At 41.0% G+C, this 14044-nt stretch overlaps 1 protein-coding gene across 5 annotated transcripts in view; it reads left to right on the top strand.

Annotated features, from left to right (window-relative positions):
- Positions 1-10891, top strand: part of ZCCHC2 (zinc finger CCHC-type containing 2) — a 44756-nt gene extending 33865 nt beyond the window's left edge. For 2 of the 5 annotated variants that reach the window (XM_065052568.1, XM_005509731.3), the window contains 6 exons: positions 750-885; positions 2329-2393; positions 3307-3401; positions 5877-6005; positions 6709-8217; positions 9227-10891. In XM_065052568.1, coding sequence (XP_064908640.1) covers positions 750-885; positions 2329-2393; positions 3307-3401; positions 5877-6005; positions 6709-8217; positions 9227-9294 — 2002 coding nt within the window. In that variant the 3' untranslated portion in view covers positions 9295-10891. Of the gene's footprint in view, positions 1-746; positions 886-2328; positions 2394-3306; positions 3402-5876; positions 6006-6708; positions 8218-9226 lie in introns of all 5 variants that reach the window. The other 3 variants (XM_065052567.1, XM_065052566.1, XM_065052569.1) reach the window with 2 other exon arrangements.
- Positions 10892-14044: the final 3153 nt, after the last annotated feature.

The raw sequence follows: 14044 nt of genomic DNA, 5'->3' as shown, positions 1-14044 counted from the left end.
AAAATCTCAAGGTCCATGTGCCCTACTGACTCTGTCAGAACCCTGACTGTTCTTCCAGCGGTCTTTGTGGACCATTGCTCTCAGACCTAGTTAAATATTGCTTCTGACCAGCTGCTGTTAAGAGAAGTTTCAGTGGAAGGCATTATATATATGCCAAATGTAACTCCCCTTTCCCAGCACTGCTCAAAACTAAAGATCCTGAAGGTAAAAATATAAAGCAGGATGTCTTATTTAGAAATTCAAACAAGCACAGGTGCAGTATGATCTGTAAGTAGCCATGCACTACTTTTCTAAAATGTTTCATGAGTTCTGAAATAGGGATTCCAAAGTAATTCCAGCTTTTTCATTAACAATAAGAAGAAAGAAGATGGATTCAGAATACATTTCTATCTGGAAAATTTCCCTATGCCTGGTATGAAAAAAGCAAACAAAAACACTTTGTGTGCAGAAATATCCACAGAAACTCTTCTCTCAAGTACTGTTTTCTACAAATCCTGTTGTTCTGAATTTTGCATTAAATTGTAGTAGACAAATGAAAAAGGAACTCTAATTATGTTCAGATCACGGGTATAACTTCAGAGCACAAGAATTCCTGTAACTTAGATCTTTTAAATCTCTTGAGAATTTCTAGGGTTTTCTGAAAGCAAAATACCACAGTTTCCCAACATGATGCAAAAATGTTATGTTGGTAGGAGGAATCCTGCAAGTTTGTTCACATTGGCATAGCTTTTGTTTTTTCCTTTCAGCAGCACTAGCAGTGCAAAATGTTCTTCACTGGATAGCCTTAACATACAGCACTCGGAGCAAAATGGGGTTATAGACTGGAGAAGAAAAAGCTGTATTGTCCAGCAGCACCCAGAGCACTGTACAAACCTACTTGACCAGGTGCGTTGCTTTTTTTTCTTTAGAGCAATATTCTGAGACACTTGAGGAGATTTGTCCTCTACACATTATTAGATTTAGCTTTAAAAGATGAAGAGCCCTGCTAAAATTGTACAAATAATGGTCAAAGCTCAAGTTGCCACTGACTTACCTCACTTAGAAGAACACTCATAATTACGTAAAAGTTGTGTATTTAGTTTATGAATTTGTAAATAAAATTTCCCAGTAGGATATAAGTAATCAGAAAAGTCTAGTGTTCATTTATAATCAGACACTTCCATGTTACTGTAACATTGTCATCATCAGATGGAATTTCGTAATGCCTGGGGAATTTGTGTTATTGCAAGGAACAAACTAGAAGCTGTATTAATAACCAAACCATATTAATGCTACAGTAGGCACAACAGATTAAACATATTCTTTCTATCTTACCTGCATTATCAAAATAACTTTACTATTAATATTTCTTGAAAAATGGAATAGCTAGACGCATATACACTTTTCATGAGATTTCTGTCGCTTCAGTGGTGAATTTTGGTGTGAGTACAGCTGAGAATAACTATCTATAAATAAAATCACTGTTTGCTCACTGTTACATCTGAAAAACCTTGACTGCTTGAATTGCTTAATATTACTCTTATTCTACATGCAGAATTTGACTATTGATTATTATGTGGGGAATAACAAGCTAAACAAAAGAAGTTTCCTTATTTCACAAAGCAGGGTAATTAATCAAGATTTGCTTGTGAAGGTGAAATGGTAGATTGCATCAAAGCTGGAAATAATGCAAGCTTGAGGCAAGAAAAAAATTAATATACTGAAGCAGAGGAAAAGCTATTTCCTGTTTAAAGGATGTCCAAATACAGCATAATAGGACAGAGATTGTTTCTGAGTTTTCATAAGTTTTACTCCTTTGTTAAATATGAGATATTACTAGCAACTAGTAATAGCATCTGCGTAATTATTTAAGTATACTAGGTTTTCTCTTCTGTGCTTCTAAGTTGTATGCTAGAGTTTAGATTAGCAGCAACCTCCAGTTTAAGGCTGGGTACCTGCTTTGTCACTGTATAAAAATAATTTGCCACATGTACTTCCCACCCTCCAACCATCAAATAACAATTCCATAGCCCCTTAAGGCTTGTGATTAGCCTTTCTAGTGGGTATGTAATGAGACTTTTTTTTTGTTAATCCTCAAGAGGAAAGACAACATGCAAACAAGAATTCGACTGATAGGAGTATTTGCAAGTAGTAATTTTCTGAGTGTTTTGCTGATAATATGGTAAATGCAAGGCCTAGATGCACTGCACAAGTAGTTGTTTGTGTGGTTGTAGCACCATGAGCGCACTAGTCTTGGACTCATGGACCTGTCCGTCTAGAAGGGTCTTTTTGTTGGTTTTGTGAAACAAATTCTGTTGTTTGACTAGTGTCTTTGTATTTTCTGGCTAGCATACGGCGGAAAAACGAAGTCTGTCTACAGTAAGCAAGAAGAAAGGAAAGCCACAACTGGAAAAGTAGGTTTCCAATGTAACCAAGTAATCCAGAAACGAAGTTCAGTGCATTCAACCTGTTAAAGAGGGTCTATGATCAGTTTGGGGAATTGTTTTGTTATTGTGGAACAAGAGCTGGCATAGTGTGAAGCCAGTCTACATAAAAATCTTACTTTATCTTCTGAAAAGAAGTAACTTGAAAAATAGAATGTGATTGTATGCTTTCATTTCCTCAAAATATCAGTTGTCATTTAGCAAAAGCATGAAAGAGCAGAAGTAGGTTCTTAACTGATGCCAGATTGCCTTTTTTCCCTTTATATTTATTTGGAAGTTAAAGGTATAAAGCTGTCCAGAAAACACTGAAAATCAAATAAGGATTGACAGCAACCTCTAACATTACGCAGTGGGTGGTAACTTACTGAAATGCTGTATTGAAGATAATTTGCACATCAGAGGGCTTCAAAAGTTCGGGGGCTTACACAATCCTGCACTGTGAAGAAGTAGAAACATTTCCACCCCTATCTAATACTCTGCCTACTTCCAAGTTGACTTTCTGTCATTTTTGTTACTCTTTAGCCAGATGCTTTTCTACTAGTCTGGTGTGACTGCATTACAGGCATGAGCTTTCAAAGATGGCTTCAGAATCAGCCGCACTGTTTCTTTTGTGTGTGTGTTTTCTCTTGTAGATCTTTATTCATCATGTTCAGTAATACTGCTTGCAGTTTAGTTCCTTTACCTAGCTGCTTATTGTCTATATTTGTTGTTATATCTATTAAATATAAATTTCTAGCCTGGAGTCGCTGCCTTTGTTCACAGTGGCATTATACGTTCATTCATGGTTGGTTATTTGTGGCCATGCATTTGGCAAAAGAAAAAAAACTACATACCAAAAAAAAAAGGCAAAAAACCACCACCAACATGAAAATTATTTACACAGAGAGAAAACAAAGAAAACTGACTGCCGGTTGAACACCAGGACTAATGGAGTTAGAGTTGCAACATCACAGCACATCCATGCAGGGACAGCAAAAGGTAAGAAGTTTATTTCCCAAGCTGTTTGTAAGAAACAGAATGTCCACCTTTGCTGGTTTATTCATTGGTCTGAAGTAAAGGGGAAATTACAAGTCTGAAGTTGGTTTTGGTGCCAGTCAGCATGTTGGCTGTCTAGTCTGTGCTTTGCCTGGCTGTATAGAACGTGCTAGGTTCAGTCTTCTGTATGCAGTTGCTTAGGGTATGTCTCTATTCTTGCATAACTGGAAAAATCGTACTGAAGTCTCTGTAAGTTGCCTTATGTAGAGTAGTAGTTGCAGAAACAGTTAATGTTGAACTACTTCTATATGAAATTTAGTGGCCCAAGCATGTGAAGGTCCAGCATCTTGCCATTAGTGTTCTCTTTGGAGCTCATTAGTGTCTTCAGCTGTTGTGGAATGGCCCATGAGGAACCTGTGTAAAAACCCTCTGGTGCAAACCATTGATGAACTGTAGTTTATATTTGTCTTCCTTTAGTAATTGAGCCTCCAAGCTTTATTACGAATTTCTAAAGGGCCATGTTACCCATTAACTTTGCCATCTTGATGTTTTCTAAGCTCCTAATATCGATAGCGGCTTTGCCTCTTTTGTACTTAGTTCTCATGACAGAAAGTTGACCAAAAATTTGCCTTTTTCTACACCACCTAGTTGGCATAGGTGTTGAAAGGACTCTTAAGAATTGCCTTGTCTTGCTCTTGCTTCCACTTGGGGTACAGTCTTGATTTAGCTTTCATTCTTCTCACTGCTGCATACTTTTGAGAGTTCCAGGTGGATCCCATTCTGAGTTATTGTCGTCTGTTTTATGGGCAGGTTTTTTACCTTTTACAAACAGTATTTGACGAAAACTTTAGGAATTCGCAGTTCACGAACTTTGTAAAACCAGGATAATTCTAGAAGATTAGAGATAGGGGCTGTACAAGCAGAAAACATACCCTACAGGACAGCTTTGCCACATACATTTTTGATTAATTACTGTTCTTGTTGTCAGGCAAAACACACCGAGCTTTTATGAACTAAAAATAACTTTGGGAGGTGGTGCAATTTTGTGTGACACAGTGCAAAGTTAAATAGGGAATGCTTTGCCTTACAATTTCTGTCTGCTCACTACCCACTACTCTACAGATGTGAAACTGCTTGTCTGATACTGTTGGCCAGTGAAGGCCACTCCAAGAAGAAACTGCAAGCTACAGAGGCTGGAAGCAATTAAGTCCTGCTCAGAGATGAGCTTTCTACCTGTGTGTTTGTGTACAAAATGACTTTTGAGATACCCTATTGGAGGCAGAGTCTAAAGAAAAGAAATTCATGTTGCAGTTTGAATTTCTACCTGTCTTTACATAAGCCAGGCTTGGTTTGGAATGCTCTGAGTCAGTAACTCATCATTTTTTCTTTCATTTTTTTCCTTCCTATTTTTAGCTTTTCTGAGTCATCAGTTATTTACACTTTGAAGACTTGATGCTTTGTGACTAGCACTGTAGACTCTTGCTTTCAGTGCTGTGAGGTTGACACTGCTTTTCCAGGTTCTATTTGATATTCAAAACGCTCATCCAAATCATTTGACCAATTACAGATTTAATCCAAGAAATTATTTCAAAAATTGAAGCATTAAGACAGCTTTTTCATGACTTGTCCCAACCCATTATACTTGCAATGGCGATAATAAATGAGTTAATGATTTATAAATAACATAATAATTAATTAGAATTAGTAAAATCAATAATAGTGTTCCAGTTTTTATCCTGGAGTTTTGCCAACCAAGGTTTTGGGGGTTAGTGTTTCCTTGAAGCTACTGTCTGGCATACATTCTGAGAGAGGGAGCATCTGTCTCGCTCCTTCACCTCTGAGGCTGAACTTGAAAGCCAGAGCGTATCATCTACCTGTTTGAATTCACTAATAGGATCTAACCCACCCTGAAAGCAGGTTTCCAGAAAATTAATTTCCCCGTTCCTACTGAGAATTTAGAAAACAATTTTACTCTTTTTTAGCTCACCTATTTTTCCTTAAACAAACGTTGTTGATACAGTTTGTTTCAAGCCTGTTTTGGAAGATTTAATAGTAAAAAGGTGTATTATTTTGATGTTGCCCACTGAGTTAGCATTCTGCCTTTGCTACTATGACCAAGGAGTATTGAACCTCTTCGAATGGAAATGTTTGATCACTACCACTTAGAGGAAATCAATATTGTAGTACAATTTGGTATAAGCATCACAAAATTTATTAAGGGATGATCATTCTTTTCAGTACTCTGCATAAATGCAAATTTTCACTGTCACCATTTTTAAAACCAAGGATTGAGTCATCACAAATTTAGGGACCAATCCTGAATGCTGGGAGTGGGAATGTTGGGAATACAGGGGACAGATGCAATCGATCAAGTAGGAACACAAAAAAATCTGAACTAGTGTGAGATGTGAGCAAACTAAAATAACCTCACTTCCATATACTGAGTTTAAAAATAAAAATACCAATTTTTATTTTTAGATCTGAATTTGGACGCTGGATCTGGTCATGATACATGTGGAGAAACATCTTCTGAAAGTTACAGTTCTCCTTCTAGTCCACGACATGATGGGAGGGAAAGCTTTGATAGTGAAGAAGATAAAGACAGAGGTTGTATTTCTGGAGAATGTGCATGAACTTCTTTGTTTCTAGAGTAATCTCTTTCTTGTATTGATTTTAATTAGTTTCTCCGTTTTGTTAGCTGCTTTTATTTCTGAACTAGCCACAGAACATGTTTTCCTTTGTGGGTTTCATGACTGGACAGTACAAAGGCTTCTAGCAAATAGCAAGAGAGTTTAAATTCCATTGAGTTTTAGATTACTACATACATGTAGTAATTTTCTGACCTCAGTGGCACAGCTCTCTTGAGAAATTTCAGCAGTACGGTAATGGAAAGAACTTTGGCACAACGGGACTAGTTTTATATTGCGTTACGTGTGGCGTGTCTCAGAGGTCCTTCTTTTTCTATGGATAGTTTAATTTGCCGCTCCTTCCAATTTTGCGTAGACTGTGTTAATGTCTTTCTAGGTAGAAGCAAATTCTTGATTCAGTCTGTGTCCACTCTTTGCAGAAATACACGAGTCAAAGACACAGTAGCTAGCTGGGCAGCTTGATATAGGTAACGGATGGAGATTGACCTAGCTTGATTTGGATGAAGGGAAGTAACCTCAAAGTTATTCTAACGCAGGAAAACATAACTGTCATTTGTGTCATCAAACTTAGGAAGCTTTATATGAGTAAACTGAGTCCAGGGCATGGCTCTATATTGCTTCAGATTCATTCTTCTGACCAGCAAATGCTGTTGTCTCCACAGATACAGACAGCAATTCTGAGGACTCTGGGAATCAAAATACAACCAGGTTTACAGGCTACAGTGCTGTTGGTTCATCAAATCTGAACAAATCATCTGCTCAGATCTCTTCAGTGAATAGTGAAAATGGAAGCCTTTCAGAAGATCCTTTGAATGCAAAGTTTCAACACATTTCTTTCATGCCTGCCTTACACTGTGTGATGCACAGCGCTTCCCAAAAGCCTGAAGCAGTTGTCCCGCCACCCATATCTGCAGATGGTAAAACAATGGGGATGCTCGTTACCACACCTGTTGCTGTCTCGCCTGTGAGAGAGTCTGCAAATTCACCTCCTGGTGGAATGGGCCCGGTGACCGCCGGTGAACCCGAGAAACGCCTCGAGCTGATGGCTTCCCCTTTGCCTGTCCCATCCACTTTATTTCCACATTCTGTCCAGCCTGGTAGCCCTGCTTTGCATTTGGCAATACACAGATTGAAAATGCCCTCTGCGCAGGGGTCATCGGAAAGTTGCACAGTTAATGGACCGCAGCAGCCGGCAGGAAACTTAAGTATTGGATCACCAAATACTGCCTTTATCCCAGTCCACAATCCAGGTAGTTTCCCAGGATCCCCAGTTCCTACTACAGATCCCATCACAAAGCCTGCATCCCAGGTGGTAGGACTGACTCAAATGGTGCCTCACATTGAGGGAAACCCAGGAGCAATCCCTCAGCCTACCAATCTAAAGGTAGTTCTTCCAGCAGCTGGTCTCTCCACAGCAGCAGCGCCACCTCCACCAGCTTCGTTCGCTTTGCCAGGCAGTCCTCACGCTACCAGTGTGTTGCCCAACCAGAACACAAACGTGCTGAACACTGTAGCGACTTCCTCACCGCCTCAGTCGGCTGGTTTAGGTGTTGGTCAGGTCCAGTCCACTGTTCCTCCCGCAATACCTACACACACGCCAGGCCCTGCCCCTAGCCCGAGCCCCGCTTTGACACACAGCACTGCACAGAGTGACAGCACATCCTACATCAATGCTGTTGGAAATAATAACACTAACGGGACAATGTTACCTCCGCAGCAGTTGGCATCTGGTCCTTGCGGTTCTTGCGGACGTAGGTGTAGCTGTGGGACCAATGGAAGCCTTCAGATTAATAGCTATTTTTATCATAACCCACTTCATGGACAAGTCTACAGAGTTCCATCTTTCTTCACTCTGCCATCGCTTTGCAATGGCAGCTACCTCAATCAAGCACATCAAAGCAATGGAACACAACTTCCTTTCTTCCTGCCTCAGTCTCCATATGCAAACGGGCTTATGCATGACCCAGTGATGGGGAGCCAAGCCAACTATGGTATGCAGCAGATGGCAGGATTTGGGAGGTTCTATCCTGTATATCCAGCACCTAACGTAGTTGCCAACACAAATGGGTCGGGACCCAAGAAGAACGGGAACGTTTCATGTTACAATTGTGGTGTAAGTGGACACTATGCGCAGGACTGTAAGCAGTCATCCATGGAGGCCAGTCAACAAGGTAATCATGATAACTCCCAGCGGACTTGCTTTTGAGTTTAGACGTTTTCTCTTTACCTTTCTGAATGTGCTGTTTCTGGTCTTGCAGAAAGGTGTGCGTGCGTGTGTATGTTTTGTGTAAATGGTTGTGCACTAGTGACCTGCTCTAAAACTGCAAAGTATCTTATCTCTGCCTGAGAATTTTGTAGAACAGTGCAAGGGAACGGGGTTCACTGCGTGAAGCTGAAAATGGGCATGATTCGGAGCTGGGAAGTCAAATTATAGCAGTCCTAAATTGTCGGCTTTTTTCCACTCCTTTGTTTCTGGCGTTATGTTGAGACGCACGCTGTTTCAGTATTTCCATTCCTGGTCAGGTTTTTTTGGAGAGAATTCATTGGCAAAAAGTGAAATATGTCAACTACTGGCTATGACACAACTTGTGAGAATTTAAAAACAAAAAAGTCCAAACACAACAGACTGGCCATTTGATCATTTAACTTTTGTACCGCTTACTTTTGCACGATCAGCCATCTTTTTTACCCCATCACGCAATACATAAAGGAAACATGCTTGAAATTTTCAGAGAAGTTGCGGCAAAAAGGCAGAAACCAATTGGAACTGAAACCCAAAGGAATGGCTTCAGTCTTACATGCCATTTTTCTCTTCATCCAGAAGAACGGAGAAAATGCAGTGATTGCATAGAGCATAAACTATTTTTGTTTCTTGGCCTGTGCCCATTCTGACTTGACTTGTTTGGTTGGACTGGAACAGGAGAGGTGAACCTTGATGGGGGTCGTCTTTTCTGTGCATTTTTCCAGCAAAAGTCCTTTATCTGTGGTCTATACCTTTTTAAACTTACAGTTTTAGCAAGCAGATGAAAGAAAATAGTATAAAATCTTAGGACCTGCTTTAAAAGGACTGGAAGATGGTAGTGCCTTTTGAAGAGCATGTCCATTTTGATACCTTGTAGTGGTTTTTGTAATCCATTTTAATTGTGAGCAGTGACTTAGTAGTTCTCTTTCCTGTTTTAGGCACTTACAGACTGAGATACGCACCTCCCCCTCCCCCTTCCAATGATACCTTGGATTCTGCAGACTGAAACAAGTAAACATTGCCTACTTAAACTGAAGCTTGGGAAACTGGGGGAAGGTGTGTGTGGGAGGGGGGAGGGTTGGTCTCGTGTTTTGGGACATTCCCGGTTCTTTTTCTTTTTCTTTTCCTTTTCTTTTTGTTTTTGAATTTTTCGTTGCCTTTGCACCTCTGTTCCGTACAAAAGAAGAAAGCTGAGTCCCTGGTGTCCTCCTGGTTCTACAAAAGGCTTGCGTAATGCATGTAATTCAAACACACAGCCAAACAATCAAAAAGAGTATTCGAACCATGCTTTTGCACTGAAGACTTGAGACATGTGCAATGTTTACTGCATTTTAAACAAACAAAAAGTCCTCTGACCTCTGACATCACTGGTGGAGCAGCCATATGGTGAAAGAAGAAACTTGGTCATGTTCCCCACCACAATCTTCTTCCCTCCCTCCCCGTTCTCCTCATGCTGCTGATTTGTTTTCTTTCCCTGTTTGTCCACTTGGATTCGTTGGACTTGCATGAGTGTTTAGCAGTTCATACAGACCCTGCCCGTACACTAAATTATGCTCATGAATTGAGGGGAGATGTTCAAACTTCCTATTAGCAGGAGAGTCCGAAGGAACACACAATACCGTGTGTGTACTATATCTGATAATAACACATACACAAAGCTCTTGAGAGTCCCAAATAAGTGAAAATACATAGAGCAGGAAGGGGCTGAAATGGTGTGGACTGGAAGAGATTTAGAAAAACGGACAAACCGAAATCGACAGATATTTTGTTCCATTGTAGCTTTTTAGCCTGTATGTTCAGCAACAAAGGTGAAAAAACATGGTATGAATGTTGTACTCAGTGTGTTTGCATTTGTAATGGAAGTTGACAGCATTTTTTTCCTTTTTTAAAGCTGTTCTACATCGTGTCAACACAGAATGAACGTTACTTGATTGAATATTTTTTCCTAAACTATTACAGTGTTGCATTGTACTTAGAATGTAAATGTTTTATTTCAAACTGAACAGAAGCTATGGTTTTCTACAGAATAGTCAGGTATTAGTATTAGAACCTGTCTACCAAATAGCAAAGTCACTATTTTATAACAATTTACCACTATGCGTAATTACGGTATAATGTGAAAGACTGAAATGAGTGTTAAGGTGGTATTAATCATGTCAGTATCCTGAGTAAGTAAGTTTAATGCTGCTGTATTTTTTATTTTCTTTTTTAAAGCCAATATATGTACTAAATTGCTTCCAGGTAATATTTGATTTCCTAAAGTGCACTGAGGTTATCTGGAAGATGAGTGTATTTTCTGACTGCTGCATTCAACACCGATGAACAACTACCACTGTATATCCATAGGGTTTGGCATTCCTCACAGTTCATGGCAGAAATGTTTTTCCTTAAAATCAGACCCGGTGTCCGGTAGAGGGATGAAATAAAATTGATCTTCGGTTCAGCCGTCTAATAAATTGCTAAACAAACGAAAAACTTGAAGAAAAAAAGCTTGATTACTACATTTCTTCATAGGTAGCATTTATATTTATAGCACCAGTGTACATTTTGAAACTTTTTTCTTGGAGGGGGGGAATGGGGCGGGAGGTAGATGAAAGCTTTAATTTAAAAAGAAAAGTTTAAGTAGTAAATGAAAATTATTTTGATTAAAATTTTTATTTGATCTGGGTATTTTTGGACCACTTGAAATGAATGAACGAACTGCGTTTGAGTTGAAGTGAGGGTGTTAAACCACCAATGGACTTGTATTGTGAATTACCTGCCAGTTGTACTTTATGGAACTTATTTTATGATTTAAAATACTGTACTGTAAATAGGAGGTATGTTACCTTCTCTTTATTTGTATGTTTACCATATACTTTGATATTTGAAATGTACTGGAAAGGTCACTTATATTTCTAGAAGAGATTGGATTTTATGCAACCTTTTTCCTTGAATTAACAGCAATAAAAAAAGAAAAAAAAAAGTACCTGTGTGCCAGAACTGTCCTTTAGCACTGAGAAAAATGACCTGAGTGTGATGCTCTGTCTCTGGGTATAGGGCTGGGATGGCGGAGGGTTTGGGCAGCCCACCGTTTTGGTTGGAATCTGCCACTTTGAAGACAAAGCTCAAGGTCGGTCTTGTATCTGAAGTCAGGACACTGTCTCTGGGTCTAACCTTTATTAAGACAGATCTCTTGGGACCTTGTGTGATGGACCCAGGACTTTGACCTAAGCTCTTTCACAACAGTTAAGCCTGTGTTATAATCTCGTGGCTCTTAGATTTGGGCTAAAACCCAGTTTAAACAAGCGTTTTTTTAACGGCAGTGGAAATAATGTGCGTGCTGGTCACGTAGTAACTGGACGGTGAGATCGTTCTTCCGTCTGCCAAAATAGAAAGGACAGCAGGGGTTGCCGGGAGTGAGGAAGAAGCTCAGAAATGTTCAGATCACAGCTGAAGGGTCTGATATGACGGTATGTGGTGGGTAATACTGAGAGAGACGGGCACTAATTACTCTGTCACCTCAGTCTACTGTACAGACCGTGCTTCTAATTCCTACTGCTTAGCTGCAGCTTATCTACAGAGCTGAGGACCACAGACTCTCTCAGATCTTTATCCCGGCTTACTCCCCAGAACAACCTGCTTCCTTAGAAACCAGCTCACCTGATGAGAAGGCTTCAAGTTGCTGGTGAACCCAGACTCTCTTTAGGCTGCTCCCTCAATGATGGGCGGTGCGGGTGGGTATTGAGACCCAGGTATTGTCCAAACATCGTACAGCTTCCATTTTTGCAAGTGTCTTGTGTCCCCTCCTGGATGCAAGGGAGCGCAAACACCTGTCCAAGGAATTTCTGAATCATTGTCTTACTCTGAAATCTGCTGCTGAAGTGCCATCTGAGTTGCAATGCTGCCCTTTACCTCCTTGCATTCAACCCTGACTTTATGAGATCCTCGTCAGTTCTATCAATTCAAATATTTTTAAATGTGCACCGTCTGGTACAGCAAACTGTGTGAAAAGCCTCAGTCTTGCGATGCTTGTTTTGCTGGAGACCCAACGATGCTCTGGCCTAACTGTCCCCTTTGGCTGCACCACCGCTGTCTGGGTGATGAGGTTCAACTACAGCTGCAGTTCAATAGAGAGATTCTCTCCCACTGGGTGGCTTGGAAGCAGGTGGGTGCCCTGAAGATACACGAGCGAATCCCACTGGTTGGCCTAAGCAGCCATCCAGGTTGTCCAGGAGTGACTCCTGAGTCCTGCACTGCTCCTTGTTTGTATTGCCTGCTGCACGTGGACACCTGTTGTTTGTACAAACTGTTCGGTTGCTAATGCTGGAAGAAAAAGTGAAGGATGGAGGCAGGCATGGACAGGATTGGAACAAGGAGAACATAAGGGAGTGCGATGGTTCACACTGCTTGCTTAGGAGTGAACAGGTGGCCTTGTTTTCCCAGCTAAGCAGCCTAAGGATGGCAGCGAAGGTTAGGCCATCATCTTGACTTAGCCTTGACAAGCCTGGATCTTAACTGAGCTGGTAACTGCTGAAGAGGCGAAGGAACAGAGGAGACGTGTCATGCCAAGGTAGATGGGAAGTAAAAGGTGCAGAAAGGTACACTGAGCACTGCGAAACTTTGGACCAGTGCCAAGCTAGTCTGGTTGTAGAGAGATGGAATTACCACTGCAATTTGTTTCAGTTCTGCTCACGGCTGCCTCTAGGGGTGTGCTGACCCGGACTGCCTGCGGCTGCTCTCCTGAAACAGTTGCCCAAATTCTGCGCATACAAAAAAAGCAGCTTCGGGCGATAGCGCTTCCTGCTCAGGGTGGGTAGCTACAGCTGCTAGAATCAGGCACGATACATGCAAAGGGTGCGTGAGCTGCACTTGTGCTTGAAAGGAAGAAGAAAAGGTGTCCTAAAGGCATAATCCTGAGTTTATACTGGGGCTCGAGTGCTGTCTCAGTTGCGTCGTCGTGCTCCAGGTGCTAACCTGCAGTCCCGTGCTCCTCTAGCACATCCGGAGGCGTTAGCGCAGGGAGGGCGTGCTGCCCCCCTGCCCGCGCCTGCGCCTCCCTGGGCTGCTCATCAGGGCAGAGACAGGGATCTAGTTTGGATGCAGCCCTTGAGCTGAGCCGTAGACAGCCGAGTTCTGTGCATTGCTGTACGCTGGAGTAGGTTAGAGATCAAAATGTAAGAACAGCTGGATTTGGCCGTGCCGAAAGCTCACCTATGCTGGCAGCCTGTGCCCAGCAATGATCAGTAGCAGATACTTAGGAAGAAAGTATTGTTAATAAAAAAAAAAGAGACACACGAGTGGTAATTCTTGCAAATGGGTCACCTAGCAAAACGAAACGAGTCTCTACAGTTCATCTTCACAATAGGTGGCAGCAGAACTCCACCAGTGGCATAAACAAGAACTGAGGCACCATGTCACACGCTTCCATTTAATTTGGTTTCAGCATCTTTGTGCCATCAAATAAGCTTATTTGGGGGATTTCTTTGACTCGTGATTTTTGTAATGTTAGTTTCTGTAGGGCTTTCTCATGTTTATGTATTTTCTAACATGAAGAGCATACTAATTGTTGTCTCTCAAAAAATAAGCATGCTAAATGCTTATCTGAAGTATTAACTACCAAGAGCTAAAACAGCCCGGGTCTCGTACTGAAGATCCAGAGAACTGCAGCCAAATGTGAAAGCTGTAGCTTGAGAGCCACTGAACATTAGATGTGGTTCTAGACACTTGTATTCATGCAACAAGGAATGCTTTCTGAAGTCCATAGGGCTTTTTTT

The sequence above is a fragment of the Columba livia genome, chromosome 2 (assembly GCF_036013475.1).
Source record: "Columba livia isolate bColLiv1 breed racing homer chromosome 2, bColLiv1.pat.W.v2, whole genome shotgun sequence".
NCBI lineage: Eukaryota > Metazoa > Chordata > Aves > Columbiformes > Columbidae > Columba > Columba livia.
The sequence above is the reverse complement of the archived record's forward strand: the minus strand, read 5'-3'. Positions and strand labels throughout refer to the sequence as shown.